Source organism: Scyliorhinus canicula, chromosome 11, assembly GCF_902713615.1.
Source record: "Scyliorhinus canicula chromosome 11, sScyCan1.1, whole genome shotgun sequence".
NCBI lineage: Eukaryota > Metazoa > Chordata > Chondrichthyes > Carcharhiniformes > Scyliorhinidae > Scyliorhinus > Scyliorhinus canicula.
The window spans coordinates 72,965,972-72,983,617 of NC_052156.1; the positions used below are offsets into that span (position 1 = coordinate 72,965,972).

At 46.7% G+C, this 17,646-nt stretch overlaps 1 protein-coding gene across 4 annotated transcripts in view; it reads right to left on the bottom strand.

Moving 5' to 3' along the window:
- The window catches only part of LOC119973137 (ras association domain-containing protein 1-like), a 118,236-nt gene that overhangs the window by 41,198 nt on the left and 59,392 nt on the right, over positions 1 to 17,646 (bottom strand). The window contains exon 1 of one of the 4 annotated variants that reach the window (XM_038810737.1): positions 2,460 to 2,594. The exons of the other annotated variants lie outside the window; for them this stretch is intronic. Within the exon in view, the coding sequence (XP_038666665.1) occupies positions 2,460 to 2,496 (37 nt within the window). The 5' untranslated portion in view covers positions 2,497 to 2,594. Of the gene's footprint in view, positions 1 to 2,459; positions 2,595 to 17,646 lie in introns of those variants that run through there. 4 annotated transcript variants of the gene reach the window in all.

Here is a 17,646-nt window from a genome sequence, read left to right on the forward strand (position 1 = left end):
TCCCATCCCCTGGGTGTTCAGATCTTGGTTGCTACGTGTGTGGTATTGCCTCCCAGAGTGTTCAGGTACAGTATCCATGCATCAAGGTGTGAAGTGGATGCTAGTCAATGACTCCCACATGCCATATGGCCCGGCCACTCACAGGAATCCACTTGGGTTGTGTGAAATGTTCACTTAACCACAACTGCCAACTCACTTTCGCAATAGCCTTCAGCCGCATGGCCAGAGGCGTTGGCAGTCAGTGGGAGTTATGGGTGGCCATTGGGGCAGACGGACAGGGACAAGGGTTGCCTCTGGATTGTGTATACATGATCCAGGGGTTGGCATGGTGGTGCAGTGAGCAGTTGCCCCCCGTCCACAGTGGCTCACGCCTGAGGAGGTCCCCACCCGAGGGTCCCCCACCCCGAGCACTGGGGTGACAAGCCCAGCGCCCCCGGGCTCATTGCCTGTGAGCAAAGATGGCTACTCACCTCCTCAGCTCCCTACGGAAGCCCTTCCGCCAGGTTCACGTTTTTAAAAAGGACTACTAATCAGTGCCAGTGTGACCACTAGCTGGAGAGGCCGATGAATGATGGGAAGCAGTTGAATATGGGTGGCTCTCATAAATAGCATGGAAACTGGGCTGAAGTGGTGATAACTGATTACTCGCTACAGCGAGATTCCGATTTCGCCCAAGGGAGCGAGCAGGTTGCATCGCAAACTGTTTGGCTCCTGGCGTGGTTCTCGTTTTTGGCCCCTCACAACCGGCCTCGTTTTGCTCGAGCGAGAGCGTAATGAGGCATGAGAATCACCCCCCCCCCCCCCCCCCCCATGTGTCATTGAATAGCGGTGGGGAACTCGCTGGCAGAGCCAGCGGGAAACTTCCTGCAAAACCTGCCGCAAGAATTTTGGGGTAGAATTGCACCCAGTATTTTGACTTGCACACTGGGTGGGATTTTTCCGGCCGATTCTGCCAGTGGGATCTTCCAGTGCCGCCAATGGTGACCCCCTGCAATTGTTTCCCTGACGGCAGAGGGTGCGAATAATAGAAAACCCATTTGACAGCGGCGGGACCGGAAGATCCTGCTGTTGGCCAATGATGGGCCGTATCTGCCAGCGTAAAATATGCCCGGGAGGGCGGAGAATCCCATCCACTTCTTTTTTTCTGGGCAAAAAAATGCCCATTTGAATCTAACTGCAGCTTTAAGATTGATTCCTATGGGAAACCATGATTCACATAAAAATTGTTCCATTTGAAGTCGTGATTTCCTGGAAGGCAAACACAAACTAAAACAATGACCTCATACAATCCCAGTGCAGATGGAGACCATTTTGCCCAAAGGGTCTGCACCGACCCCCTGAAAGCACACATTATCTAGGGCCACTCCCCTGCTCTACTCCCGTAATCCCATCTAACCTGCACGCTGAGGAACAATTTAGCATGTACAATCAACCTAACCTGAATATCATTAGACTGTGGGAGGAAACTGTGAGGCAGCAGTGCCAACCACCGTGCGGCTCCTTAAGTATTTACTGTACTTCACTGGATGTGGAGCGATTTGGGAATTCCTGAGCCTACTGTAGACTCTTTCCAAGTAACCTCTCCCTCCACTATAGGTAATCGTCTATAGTCTGCCTTAATTCCCATCAACTCTAGTTTCCATTTTTGTTGCTTCAAGAACAAAGAACAGTACAGCACAGGAACAGGCCCTTCGGCCCTCCAAGCCTATGCCGAATATGCTGCCCGTCTAAACTAATATCTTCGACACTTCCTGGGTCCATACCCCTCTATTCCCATCCTATTCATGTATTTGTCAAGATGCCCCTTAAAGTCACTATCGTCCCTGCTTCCACCACGTCCTCCGGCAGAGGGTTCCAGGCACCCACTACCATCTGTGTAAAAAAACTTGCCTCGTACATCTGCTCTAAATGTTGCCCCTCGCACCTTAAACATATGCCCCCTAGTAATTGACCCCTCTACCCTGGGAAAAAGCCTCTGACTATCCATCAGTCTATGCCCCTCATAATTTTGTAGACCTCTATCAGGTCAACCCTCAACCTCCGTCGTTCCAGTGAGAACAAACCGAGTTTATTCAACCGCTCCTCAGAGCTAATGCCCTCCATACCAGGCAACATCCTGGTAAATCTCTTCTGCACCCTTTCTAAAGCCTCCACATCCTTCTGCTAGTGTGGCGACCAGAATTGAACACTTGTACTCCAAGTGTGGCCCACGGTTCTATACAGCTGCAATATGGCTTGCCAATGTTTATGCTCAATGCTCCGGCCAATGAAGGCAAGCATGCCTTATGCCTTCTTGACTACCTTCTCCACCTGTGTTGCCCCTTTCAGTGACCTGTGGGCCTATCTCCCTTGTCGAATACAGTTTCTGCCATTTCCTCTTTTGCTGTATCCTTGGTGCTCCATCATTCAGAAACATTTGTGGCTTCACTACTTCCAAACTCCTCCATTGCTAAACCTACCTTCAAGAAACTCAGCCTCTTCATTTGTGCCAAGCATTTCTTTCTCCTAAAAGCCCAGATCAGAACACCTTGGAGGAAGCCATTCTGGCTCTTGAGCTTGTCCTGCCTTTCCATTATAGATCATTGCTGCTTTGCAACTCCCAAATCAGTTTTCCCTTCATGTTCATCAGCGCTCTACAAAATTACAATCAAAAATATAACCAATCATTTAGAACGATATTCATGTTCACCAAGATTTTTTTTCAAATTTAATATACCCAATTCATTTTTTTCCAATTCAGGGGCAATTTAGCGTGGCCAATCCACCTACCCTAAACATTTTTTGGGTTGTTGGAGCGAAACCCACATAAACACGGAGAGAATGCGCAAACTCCACACGGACAGTGACCCACAGCCAGGATCAAACCTGGGACATCGGTGCCTTGAGGCCGCAGTGCTAACCCACTGCGCCACCATGCTGCCCCCATATTCACAAAGATAATTAAAGATGTGGGAGAACACTTGGCCCATCCAGGTCACTCGGTGAGCCCTGGCCCCTTCACAGCATTTATTTCTGTTTTAGTTTAGACTGAAATTCTACTCTATTATTAGATGTTGATACAAAGATTTGTGAACCGCCAGCAATTGATTGAATTCCTGATTCGACCAGAACATTTTCAACCAGAACATTTCTGCCGGGCTAGATTTAACTGGACTCAATGGGGCTTTGCTTTGGGTCCCTTAGTCCTCACCACAGCAAAAGGTCTCCCTACTTCCATTCCTGGTAGTTGTACAGCTCACTGTAAACAAGTCTGAGGCTAAACATTTGGTCTGGGGCAGAATCTACACCCTCAGCAACTGGACAGAGTCCCAATCTTACCCGTGTCTGAGAGAAAAGTCAAAACTGTGTTTAAAATGATTGCAGGGTTATGGAAAGACACAAGTGGAAAACTTTCAGAGACTCATTTATTTCCTGCTAAATGTTCCAATTTAAATATATTTATAGTCACGGCTCAAAATCAAAAACAGAAAATTGGAATGAGGATTTTAAAAAACCGCTAATGCTCAAAATGTGCAGTAAACAGAAAATACTGTAAACACACAATCTGACAGCATCAGTGGAAAGGGGAAAAAAAAAACAAGAGATTTTTTTTTAAATTTAGAGTACCCAATTATTATTTTTTTTCCCCAATTAAGGAGCAATTTATCGTGGCCGATCCACCTAACTTGCACATCTTTGGGTTGTGGGGGTGAAACCCATGGGGAGAATGTGCAAATTCCACATGTACAGTGACCTGGGGCCGGGATTCGAACCTCAGTCCTCAGCGCCGTAGTCCCAGTGCTAACCACTGTGCCATCTGCCACCCGAAAAAAACAAAGTTAACGTTTCTAGTTAACGAATTCTTGTCAGAACTGGGTCATCAATCGGAAATGTTAACTCTGCTTTCTTTTCCCCAGAAAATTAGAAGATGCCTGCTTTGTGGATAGCTCAATCGCTTCACAGCTCCAGTGTCCCAGGTTCGATTCCGGCTTGGGTCACTGTCTGTGTGGAGTCTGCACATCCTCCCCGTGTGTGCGTGGGTTTCCTCCGGGTGCTCCGGTTTCCGCCCACAGTCCAAAGATGTGCAGGTTAGGTGGATAGGCCATGATAAATTGCCCTTAGTGTTCAAAGTTGCCCTTAGTGTTGGGTGGGGTTACTGGGTTATGGGGATAGGGTGGAGGTGTTAACCTTGGGTAGGGTGCTCTTTCCAGGAGCCGGTGCAGACTCGATGGGCAGAATGGCCTCCTTCTGCACTGTAAATTCTATGTAAAATATGAAACTCTGATGCAATGTGGCATCAATATGGAGTTTGGTACTTGGCAATGTGAATGTTCCCAGGCTGGATACTAACTTCATAGAAATGCTGCACACCCATCACCCACCTGCTTTCTGACTCACATCAACTACTGGAACATGAATTACTCCAATGGCCTTGCCCTCTCTACCTCTATAACCTCCTTTAGTCCTGCCGCCTCCCAAAATTCTGTGCTCCTCTAATTCTGGCTTTTTGTGGCTCTCCTACTCCATTTGCCCACAATTGTTGATCATGCCTTCAGCTCCTTAGTCCCTAAACTCTGAAATTCCCTCAACCTCTCCCCCTCTCACCTCCTTTAAGATAATCCCCAAGATCAAACTTTCTAACCAAGCTTTTTCCCCATTTCCCCAGAAATGCAGCATTTCTATGAAGTTAGCTGCAGCTGCTCACTCATTATAGAAATCAATCTCTTATCAATTACCCTCCAGCAAATCCAGACATAAAGCAAGGAAAACCCCTTTGAGGGAGAGCTTTGGGACTCATAGGCCCAAAGGCACCTGTTGCTCCTGAGCATGCAAATGAATGAGGAGAAACATTTCTACCTCCAGAAATGGGTTAGGTGAGATGTTAAAACACAATCTGTCTACTTCTGATTTGAATGGTGGCTGAAACCGACTTTCTGGCAGGAGGCGGGTTACTTATTTCATATTTTAATACAGTTTAATTGTTCACATTCTTTTCAATTTGGGCCAGGAAACCCAACAGTTAAAGGGGGAAAGAGAACATCAGGACCCAGAAAGCTACTGCCTTTTCCAGTACTGCTCATGGGCCAAAAGGAGCAGCAGAACTGCACCCCCCAGACCCCAAGGTTTACCTGGGAACTGCTCCCACACAATGGATCGAATGGTGACCCCCCCCCCCCCCCCCCCCCACACCCACCACACCCATTCTCAAAGCATGATCTCCAAATGACCTGGCCTCACTGATTTCCCCCTTCACCTCCCCCATCTTGGTCTCCAATACCCCACTACACTAACCCATCCACTTGGCTTTTCTAATCACTTTCCGGTCTAATTATCAATGCTTCCATGTCTCAGCATACAATGATATTATGTGATTAATATTCCGTGGGTATTATAACCAGAATGAGCATGTGAAGCCTTTCTCAATTGGAGTTGGCAATGTGACCTCCTACGGTTGCAGATGTGGCTCATCAGATGTGTTTATCATTCCCCTCTATGGAGATTGGGAGTGAAAATTGGCTGTTGCCAGAGCAGGATGGAGTGGTGGTGGTGATGAGGTTTGTGAAGAGATTTGTGGATCTTCGCTCCAGCTTCTTTCACAGCAAGCTACATAAATGTGGCAACTTCCGTCACTTTCAAAGTTAAATCACTTAGTTAGCAGCTTCTTCTGAATCGTTTCACTGTGTACCCACAAACCAGCCTGTCTTGAAGAGTATCAAGTGTTGTGCCAAATTTGCAACATGTAGCTAATTTGCATAAAGAAGCTATAAACTGCAAAATTGCTTCACCTTCTTCCTGACTACTGCGGTGGAATCAATAACGGTATAGGACAGAAATATCCCTCTAAGATTTTCATTAATTCACTGAAGGACTTGACTCCTGGGTTTGCTGAGTGAACAAGATTCTGTAGCAGCATAAGCATTTTACAGCCAACTGAGTTGAGAAATGTTGTAACCTTTATTTACATCCTTCGGTGTCTGATTAGTTGTTAAAAACAATTGGAATATTTCTTCATATGAATTGTGTGTTTTATAATCCGCATCAAAAGCGTCCATGACACCCATTTTCCCCACCATTTTTGGATCCCGGCTCCTGGGGTCTACACGTCCTCCCTTCCAATTGCTTGGAATGCATGTCACAAACAATCCCTTGCACAAGCAACTAGGAATTATTTTCCTGAGTATTTTGACTTTTCGCCCGAGTAGTAGCCCGTGCCAAGACTTCAAAATCTCTGTTCCCTGCAGCCAGTGTGGTTTCATCACATGCACAGACCCTGCGACCCCACTCGCTTCAGTGCAAACAAGTCTTCCGCAATTGCCGGCCTTCTTACTCAGCTGTTGAAAACTTTTGTCAATCCTTCACATTGGCGGCAGTGCTTTGCCTAACGTCTGTGTGCCTGCATGCGTGCGTGTTCGTGCGCATCCGGACCAGAGAATCTTCCGTTGCTCCCGATGACATCCCACGATTAGTTTTTATTTTAAAATGTTTTTTATTGAGTTTTCATATTTTATATCCAACAAATTACAAATTATTAGAAAAAAAACATGCAAAAATTAACATGTATATTTACAGGTAAGCATCTTCATAATAACAACTGTGTCCGCCCCCATTAGCCGGCATACATATTTTACATTCCCCAATATGGCCGAGGCACATGCTTGTAGGCATTTATTTACAATTTGTATTTGGGCCTTAGCTTGCCATCAAACCCCCATAACGAACCCGTAGCCCCCCCCCCCCCCCCCCCCCCCCCCCCCGCCGGCTACCTTCCCCCGATTCCCGTCCATTTTCCCCTGATTCTTGGCCACCCGACTATTCTTCCTCTTGTTTGTTGGCCACAAACAGGTCCCAGAACAATTGCATGAATGGCTCCCACGTTCTGTGGAAGCCGTCGTCTGACCCTCGGATGGCGAATTTGATTTTCTCCATTTGGAGAGATTCCGAGAGGTCGGACAGCCAAACAGGATTCTACGGCGGGCGATCAGGGAGGCAAAGGCAAGGGCGTCCGCCCTCCTCCCCAGGAATAGATCTGGCTGGTCTGAAACCCCGAAGACCGCCACTATCGGGCATGGCTCCACCCTCACCCCCACCACTTTGAACATAGCCTCGAAGAAGGCTGTCCAGTACTCCACAAGTCTGGGGCAAGACCAGAACATGTGGACGTGGTTGGCCGGGCCTCTTTGGCACCGTTCACATCTGTCCTCCACCTCCGGGAAGAACCTACTCATACGGTTTCTTGTTAAGTGGGCGCTATGTACCACTTTTAGTTGCGTCAGGCTGAGCCTTGCGCACGTGGAGGTGGAGTTGACCCTATGCAGTGCTTCTCTCCAGAGTCCCCACCCTATCTCAATCCCCAGGTCGTCCTCCCATTTCATTCTTGTTGCGTCCAGTACGGTGTCGTCCCTTTCTACCAGTCGGTCATACATGTCGCTACAGTTCCCTTTCTCTAGGATACTTGCGTCCAGTAGGTCTGTCGTGGCGGTTGTGGGTACGTTCTTGTCTGCTTTCGTAAGAAGTTTTTGAGCTGCAGGTACCGTAGCTCGTTCCCCCCGGCTAGCCGAAATTTCTCGTCCAGTGTTGCGATCCTGTCGTCCGTGTATAGGTCCCTGACTGTCAGTGTCCCCCCGTCCTGCCTCCACCTTTTGAAGGTGGCGTCAGTCAGTGCTGGTGTGAATCTATGGTTGTTGCAGATGGGAGCCTTGTCCGACATTTTGGTCAGGCCAAATTGCTACCGCAGTTGGTTCCAGGATTGGAGGGTGGCTGTCACCACTGGGCTGCTGGAGTGTTTTTTGGGTGGGGATGGGAGTGCTGCCGTGGCGAGGGCCCGGAGGGAGGTCCCCATGCAGGAGGCCTCCTCGGCACGCACCCACTCGGCTTCTGGCTCCTGGATCCATCCCCTTACTCGCTCGGCTGTTGCCGCCCAGTGGTAGAATTGTAGATTCGGGAAGACCTTCTTTGGGATCCTAGCATTTTTACCCCCCCCCCATACGAACGCCATGATAAGTTTGTCCAGCACTTTGAAAAAGGCCTTGGGGATGTAGATCGGAATGGATCTAAACAGGAAGAGGAACCTGGGCAGTACCTTAATTTTGATCATCCGGACTCTCCCCGCGAGGGAGAGTGGGAGCATGTTCCGTCTTTGCAGGTCCTTTTTTACTTCCTCCGTCAGGCTGGTGAGGTTCCATTTGTGGATCCCTTTCCAGTCATGGGCTATTTGGATCCCTAGGTAGAGGAATTTGTGTCGGGCTTGTTTGAACGGCAGCCCCTTTAGTGCTGCCCCCCCACCCCTTGCGGGTGTACTGGGAAGATCTCGCTTTTGCTCATGTTGAGTTTGTAGCCCGAGAAGGCTCCAAACTCTTTCAGGAGCGCGATGATTCCATCCATGCTGCTTTGTAGGTCCGAGATGTAGAGGAGCAGATCATCTGCATAGAGTGAGACTCTGTGCTCTCTGCCTCCCCTTCGGATCCCCCTCCAATTTTTTGCTGCCCTAAGCACGATTGCTAGCGGTTCGATTGCTAGTGCGAACAGCAGCGGAGACAGTGGGCATCCTTGTCTGATGCCACTGTGCAGCTGGAAGTATTGAGAGTTGGTATTGTTGGTCCGTACACTCGCCATGGGAGCGTTGTATAGGACCTTTACCCAAGCGGTGAACCCTGTTCCAAGCCCGAACCGCTCCAGTACCTCTATGAGGTATTTCCATTCGACTCTGTCGAAGGCCTTTTCTGCGTCCAGGGAGACGATCACCACTTGTGTTCTCTCCCCGGAGGGGGTCATTATCACATTCAGCAGGCGCCTGATGTTCGAGGTAAGCCGTCTACCTTTGACGAAGCCCGTCTGGTCCTCTGTGACCACCTCAAGTACACAGTCCTCCAGCCTTTTGGCTAGGATTTGGCGTCTGCGTTCAGCAGAGATATGGGTCTGTATGACCCACATACCGTTGGGTCTTTGTCTTTCTTAGGTATCAGCGTATCAGATTGAGGCCTGTGCTAATGTGGGTGGCAGTGTGCCCCTAGCTAGCGAATCTGTGAACATCTCCCGCAGGTGCGGGGCCAGCTCTGTCGCAAATTTTTTGTAGAAGTCCGCTGGGAATCCATCCGGTCCCGGCGCCTTCCCCGTCTGCATGGAGCTAATGCTGTCCATGATCTCTCCTAGTGCTAGTGGTGCTTCCAGGTCCCGTTTTCTGCCCTCTCTCACGACTGGTATGTCCAGTCCATCAAGGAACCGGTTCATCCCAGCCTTCCCCGTTGGGGGCTCTGAGGTGTACAGCTCTTGGTAGAAGGCCTTGAAGGTTTTGTTAATCCTCTCTGGTTCTGTTTCCAACGTGCTTCTGGTACCCCTGATTTGCGCAATTTCTCTGGTGGCTGCCTGCTTTCTCAGCTGGTGTGCCAACAGGCAGCTGGCTTTATCTCCGTGTTCGTACAGGGTCCCGCGCGTCTGGCGGAGTTGGTGCACTGCTTTCCTGGTGGAGAGCAGGTCAAAGTTCCTTTGTAGTTCTTTTATCCCACGATTAGTTGATGAAAATCTCTCTTCCAGCAATTTGTCTGCCAGAATCCTCATCGCCAGTTTTCTCTCCCATTATATTTCTTTGTTGCCAAAAAGGGAAAAAAGGTATGGAGATGCCCACACTCTGGATTCTTGTAAAACAGAGTTCTGTTTTAAGGGTATTGCTCATACAATCAAGATGGCGATCTGCCCAAAGCCCACGCAAACACTCTGCTGACGTCACTACACATCACGTGACACAGAGCCAGCAGAAATATATTCCCAGATACATAACAAGAGTGTAATTGCTGCTTAAATGGCCAGCTTCAAGAGGATTTTACATTACATAAAGGAACTGGAGAAGAAACACCTGCCTGATGTTCAGCATGCCTGTCAGTATTTTCTATTCCAGGTGGGAACAGAATATCAATACTAGAATACAAAGGTACCGCTAAACATAAAACTGCTCTTTTTAGCAATTTCACTTATTCTTTTTTTTTCCACCACAATCTAAGCTAAGACCATGTAGACAGTGAGTAAGAGAGGGTGATGCTATGGGTTTATTTTTAAATGGTTTTGACTCCATGTCAACAGTATGAGGTCACATCCACGGTAATTACATACACATTTGCTTTGCATTTCAGATGCATGTGTACAAAAATTATTTTAGGCAGCTAAAGGTTTTTTGCCTCATATCATTGTACAATCTAAATTTTTCATCTGCTGCTGGGCTCCAGTCTGTGTCTCCTGAGAATTGGATTCTAAAATATGGTCAGCCGCTAAGTGTATCCCCAGCTATTCGGCGGGCAAATGGTTTAGCACAGCGGGCTAAACAGCTGGCTTGTAATGCAGAACAATGCCAGCAGCGTGGGTTCAATTCCCGTACCGACCTCACCGAACAGGCGCCAGAATGTGGTGACTAGGGGCTTTTCAAAGTAACTTCATTGAAGCCTACTTGTGACAATAAGTGATTATTATTAAATGGCATCAATCCTGTTCCACTAGGAGGGAAAAATCAAAGCAGGGGAGGCTGCACTGCATGGGTGAATTCCAAAACACTGAATACTTACAGCACAGGAGGCAGCCATTTGGCCCATCGAGCACATGCTGGTTCTCTACAAGAGCAATTTAGCACAGCTGGAGGCCAGGCAGCAGAACGGCTGCACAGAGAATGCTGGATTTGGCTGACGACTCTAAGAAAAGGATGACTGTACACAGTGAGAAATGTCTGCTGCACACTGAAGCATTTATAATTTCACCACAGACTGTAACATTATCTGACACACACACAAATATTTCTCTTCACAGACAAAGGCTTCATTAGAAGATGTTTCACATCATGAGGCTGGGATCAGAGCCAGTCCCAGTGCCCGGAATGTAACTTCTCATTTACACAGCGGCCGGGGAAAATGACATCACTGAAATATAATGTCATCGTACAGCCTCCTGCACACTCGCCCTCTTTCTTCCCCCCCCCCCCCCCCCCCCCCCCTGCTTATTCACAGTAGACCTTCTTTCTCGCAGTCAACTCACCTCAAAGTACTTCGGGTAGGGCACAGACGCACCTACCAACCATTGTTCTTTGCAAAAGGTTGACTCTTGACCCCCAATTCCCCACCTTAGTGAGTAAATTTAAGGAGGAGTTAGACAGAGTTTTAATTGGTAATGGGCTGAAGGATTATAGAGAACGGGCAGAAGAGTGGAGTTAAAACCAGGATAAGATCAGCCATGGTCGAATGGCGGAGCAGACTCGATGGCCAAGTGGCCTAATTCTGCTCCTATATCTTATGAACCTCCTTCCCAGAAGGCTCTTGCACTGGAATTAAAAGATCCCAGTCTCTGATGTCCTGATGAATATTCGTCCCTCAGCCAATATCAATAAATATCAGTCAAAGGCACAGTGGTTAGCACTGCTGCCTCATTACAACGAGGACCCAGGTTTGATCCTGATAACGGGGTCACCAGACAATGGGTCACTATCCGTGTGGAGTTTGCACGTTCTCCCCGTGTCTACGTGGGTCTCACCCTCACAACCCAAAAGAAATGTGCAGCGTAGGTTAATTGGACATGCTAAATTGACCTTTAATTGGAAAAAAAAAGTGGGCATGCTATTTATTTTTAAAACATCAATAAACACCAGTCCAAAGATGTGTATGTTAGGTGGGGTTACAGGGATAGGGCGGGGGATTGGACCTAGGCGGGGTGCTCCGAGGGCCGGTACAGACTTTATAGGCCAAATGGCCTCCTTCTGCACTGTAGGGATTCTATGGAATAAAGCAAATTATCTGCTCTTTATCTCATTGGTGTGTGTGGGACCTTGTTGTGTGCACACTATCTGTTGCATTCCCTACAGTTCAATAATGACCAGAAAGGGGTCATTGGCTGTAGAACACTTTGGGAGACCCTGAAGTCGCAAAAGGAGCATTATAAATTAGAGGACTTATTTTCCTTTCTGATTAACTGCCAAAATAGATTTGGATTTTTACTGGCTAATTGAACAGTGCTGAAAAAAATCTGCTCAAAATAGCACACATCAACATAAAGCATGCAAGACAGGAAGGAAGAATTGCAACAATCCAAATACACTGACACTGATCTGGCTTGTACACCACCATGACTGGCCATGTTGATCTCACTTGCTCATTGCTATTACCATCCCTGACCAGACTCCAACTTTGTCTAGGATACAGGACTGAAACCCCAATGTTTTAGTTTATTTGAAAGACTGTGGAAAGAATGATTTGCTCCAGGAGGGATTGTATAAAAAACTGTGATTATATTTTTTAACAAACTTTTATTATGAGTAAAACATTAAACTTTTTAACTTCCCACCCGAGAAGAACAGCTTACAATTACCCCTTAACCACTACTACTCAATTTCCTGTTAGACAACAGGAAAGAAAAATACAGCTCTCAGTCTACCTTACTGTGAGAGAATTGTGGACTCAGTGCCAGGCAGATCAGAATTTACCTTTTCACTTTCTCTCTCCCAAAACCGTCTCCAGAAACTACCTCTCTAAAGCTCTTCAAAATGTCTCTCTGCATTCATTGGCTCCACTCAGCAATGGCCTCTTCTCCCCAAGCTGAAAAACAAGTGACCTCTACAGGCTGCAAAGCACATTAACTCCCCAGGGACTCTCAGTCAATCCACAGTCCATTAGCTCAGACTGAAAAACATATTCCTTTGTCAAATTTCACCATCTGGCTGCTAAAAGCACCCAGACCCTGCACAACAGAATTATTTTTTTTAAAAGCACGGCCACTGCAGTTAAACACACTCTAACCCTAGGCTTTTAACCCTTAAATTGACCAATATTTAGAATTGTATATTCCTAAAGTCTTCCAGTTGTCACAAAGGCAGGTAGTGGCATAGTAGTATCCAGTGACCCAGGTAATGTTCTGGATACCTGGGTTTGAATCCTACTATAGCAGATGGCGAAATTTGAATCCAATAAAAATGTAACCATTGATGTAAAATCCCATCTGGTTCACTAATGTCCTTTAGGGAAGAAAATCTGCCATCCTTACCTGATCTGGCCTACAGACCCACAGCAATGTGGCTGATTCTTGAATGCCCTCTGAAGGGCTTTGCAAGCCACCCAGCTCAAGGGCAATTTGGGATGGGCAATAAATGCTGCCCAGCCAGCGATGCCCACATCCCTGAATGCCACGCTGACTTGTCATATTCACGCTGAATGCCTCACGACACAATATTTCCATCCACTTGCACCTTGTGGTCACTCATTCCATTACTAAGCAAAGTGATTCTGGTGGAGTGATTCTGACCACACACACCTACCTGCTCATTATTATTCCACTTCATTCTGCCCAGTTTTACTCCTCCATCCAACAGGTTTGCATGATACATCTCCCACTCACCGAGCCTGCTGGGTTTTGGCTGTACATTTACCTCTGATGGCAATCCTGCAGCCTCTGTGCTTCCATGCGCTAATCCTCCCACAGGTTAATTCTGAAACTAGGCTTTTAAATCTGAAGAAATGAAACTATGAGGGTATGAAGGACGAGTTAGCACTGGTGGATTGGGTAAATAGCACTACAAAAAAATTGATGGTAGACAGGCAATGGCTAGTATTTAAACAAGTGTTACGTGGTCTACAGCAAATATACATTAATCACAAAAATTCAACAGGAAAGGCGAATCAACCTTAACTAACAAAGGAAGTTAAAGATTGCAGTGAATCAAAGGAAGTGGCTTAAAAGGTTCCAGAAAAAAAAATGAGGATTGGGAGAATTTAAAATCCAGCCAAGGAAGATCAAGAAGCTGATAAAGAAAAGGAAAAGACAAACTAAACACTTCTATAGGTAGGTATGGGAAAAGGAAAAAAAGATTAGCAAGGACGCTTGGGTGCATTAATGGCGGAGATAGGACAATTTCTAATGGAGAATAGAGAAATGGCAGAGAAATTGAACAGTTATTTTGTGTCTGTCTTGGATTAAGAATTATTTAACAAACAGAAAACAGAGTAGGAATAAACGGGTCATTCTCAGGAGGCCAGGCTGCTACTGGTGGGGTATCGCAAAGAACAGCGCTGGGGCCACAGCTGTTCACAATCTATATAAATGATTTGGATGTGGGAATAAAATGTAATGTTTCCAAATTTGCTGATGACACAAAACTAGGTAGGAATGCAAGTTGTGAGAAGGATGAAAGGAGACTTCAAGGGGGGGGGGGGGGGGCTTGGACAGGCCAAGTGAACTAGGGCAAGAACATGTAAGATGGAATATAATAGAAGAAATTGAAGTTATCCACTTCAATAACAAAAAAAAGAAGAGTATTTCTTAAATGGTGAGAGATTGGGCAGTGTTGATGTCCAAAAAGACATGGTTGTCCTTGTTCATGAGTCACTATAAGCTAACATGAAGATGCAGCATGCAATCAGTAAGGCAAAAGCTCAAAATGTTGGGTCTTGATTACAATAGGATTCAAGTACAGGAGTAAATATATTGATCTACAATTGTATAGAGCCTTGGTGCGATCGCACCTGGAATATTGTATACAGTTTTTGTCTCCTTATCCGAGGAAGATTAGGGCGTGCAATGGAAGGTTCACCAGTCTAATCCCTGGGATGGCAGGACTGTTTTATGGAGGAGCCATTGAGGAAACTGGGCTTGTATTTTCCAGAGTTTTGAAGAATGAGAGGTGATCGCATTGAAGCTTTTACAGGGTGCGCCCCTGGCTGCCTAGAATCGGGGACACAGTCTCAGGATAAGACGCAGGCCACTATAGACAGAGACGATGAGAAATTTCTTCACTCAAGGAGGATGGTAAATCTTTGGAATTTTCTATCCCAGAGGGCTGCGGAAGCCCAATCATTGAGCATGTTCAAGACGGAGATTGATAAATGTTTGCATATTAATGACATCCAGGTATATGGAGGATAGTCTGGGCAAGTGGTTGAAGCAGCTCGTTCATCAGTTGACCAGATGCCATGTTGCCGGAGACACAGCCTGCTACTCTCCAGATTTCAGTACTACTTCAAATCTATGGTAGCCCAAGGATTTGGCATTACAGTGTACGGAGTGGGTTTTTTTTTTTGGGGGGGGGGGGGGGGGCACTGCCAGACACCGGAGCCTGGATTTTCAGGCCTCACCATACTGGAATCCACCGTGTGTGAAGCTGCAGGCCAGCCAGAAAGTTCAATGACTTTCAGCGGAACTGGACGGTCCTGGCTGCAGGCAGGGCCAGAAAATCCCGGCCTGGGTTACTGCTAGTGGTTCACGCATGGACACTAAGCAACGGACACTGGGCTCCTGACAGCTAATCACAGAGACACTGAATTACTGACAGCTGCCCACTGCCAGGGCACTGGAGTACTGCCAACTACCCACTGAGACACACTGGACTCCTGCCCCATCATTCACCGCCAGACACCGAGTTAGTGAATACCTTAATATAGGATTTTACATTGCAGCATAATTGATTTATTTTTCTATTTAAATCAGAATTAAATTTACCATGATTACAAGGGTAGAGTATCAAAACTTCAGATGGTTTATATTTGGAACAAGGAACTCCAGGTGGGCTGGAAATCGTGGGGTTCATGTTGTTGTTATAGAGAATGATAGATGCTCTCAAATCCAGTGATCTGCATAAAACTGATTAAACTTGTCTAATCCATCATTATCCCTGAAGGGTTTACACAGATTGAAGGGCACTAGGGCTATAGGCAGAGGCATAAGGGTTCTTGTATATGCTCCACCAAGATGCTTTTGGGTCACTTGGGGTGGAATCTTCCTGTGCAGACAGGTTTGGAGGTGGGCCCAGGAACAAAATGAGTAAATCTAATCTCATATCAGGACAGTTTTGCCAATGTGTTCCTGCTTTTGGGCCATGCTGGCATTGGCTACATGCCAGCAGCAGAGGGCATTGATTGTCATCAATTAAGTTAAGTTTTGGGGGCAATTTGTTGACACCACCGGGATATTTTCAATGGCAGATAGACCCCCTGCTGAGGCTAGTGCCCCCCCCCCCCCCCCCCCCCCCCCCACAATGATTCCCTGGCGACCATGGCCAAACTCACTGTTGGCAATGAAAGACGTCTTCAGACAGCGACACTGACCCAGATATCCCATGTACAGTGGCAGTACCCACCTCAGTTGCCAGCTGCCTGAAACCTCGAGCGTTCCCATTGGCCCTACGGTCTCCCAGAACTGGCCATTTGATTGTCCACCTCTGGGAAGATTGAGCAGCCAAAAGGAACTCAAGACTCACGTATAATCCGGACACCTGAGAATCTGATAGGAGAAGACCCTATCCACGAGTTGGTACACAATAAAAACATGCTTCTATTTTGCAAGATTGCAACTGAAAGGCTCCCCACATCATTCATGGAAAAAAAATCCAATCTTATCCGACAAGTTATAACCAAACAGAAGGGTCGAGAATTTTGTAGCTGGCTACTGTCTTTCTTGTGGATTGTGTTTACAAAGAAAGAAAGTGCATTTAAATAGTGCCTTTCAGGGTCTCAGTAACGCCCAAGGTGTTTTACAGCAAATGAGGTACCTCTGAAGTGAAGATGCTCCTGTAAGGAATAAGGAATCACAGCAGCCAATTTGTGCACAGCAAGATCCCACAAAAACAATGAGATGTATTTGCAGAGATCTGTTTTCTTTAGTTTGAGTGGTAAATATTGGTCAGGGCAACAGGAGAACCCCACTGCTCTTCTCCAAAATACTGTCATTCAATCTTGTGCATTCACCTCAAGAGGGTGGGTATGGTCTCATTTTAAAGTTTCATTCGAAAGATGGTACCTCTGAAGGTATACCACCTGGAGTGGGCCCACAACCTTCTGATTCAGAAGGGAGTGTCACCACGTGCTGACATTGAATTAAATGGAACAGTGTGCTCGTGACCCACATAATACTGGTGAGAGGGTGTGTCAAAATCAAAAATAAGCCCAGGGAGTGCAATTCACTCGTACACGATTGATTCAAATTGTTGCATGCTCTTTAAGAGTTAATTCACTGAAAACTCCACCCATCTCCTCTCCCTGTTCTGCTGATCACCGAACAGCAGAAATGCCCAAAAGACAAAAGAGTCTTTATCATTACTGACACTCGCTTGTCCTTCCCTGCAGAGAATGCCGGGAAGAGGGAGAACAGCTTCTATTCCTGTGAAATCCAATGCAGTTATGCCAGGAAACTGGTGGAATTCCTGTTACAAACTCCTGCCTATGTTTTACAGAAGGAAGCTTCCAATCACTGACCTCGCCCATCCCCGTTAGCCAGGGGAAAAGGACCCCAAATTCAACTGACCCAGTTGGCAGATTTACTCCTTCAACATATCAATGTAAACACTGCCCTCTCGTGGTGATGCTGGTTAACCACTGGAATTTTTTTTTTTTAAGTGTACCCAATTTTTTTTTCCCAATTAAGGAGCAATTTAGCATGGCCAACCTACCTAACCTGCACATCTTTAGGTTGTGGTGGTGAAACCCACGCAGAGATGAAGAGAATGTGCAAACTCCACATGGACAGTGACCCAGGGCATGGATTCGAACCCGGATCCTCAGCGCCGCAGTCCCAGTGCTAACCACTACGCCACATGCTGCCCTAACCACTGAAAATTTAAAACATTTACACAAAGGGACATCACTCATCGAATCCATTCACAGGATGTGGAAATTACTGGCAAAGCGGATTTTCATTTCTCACTCCTAGACTTCC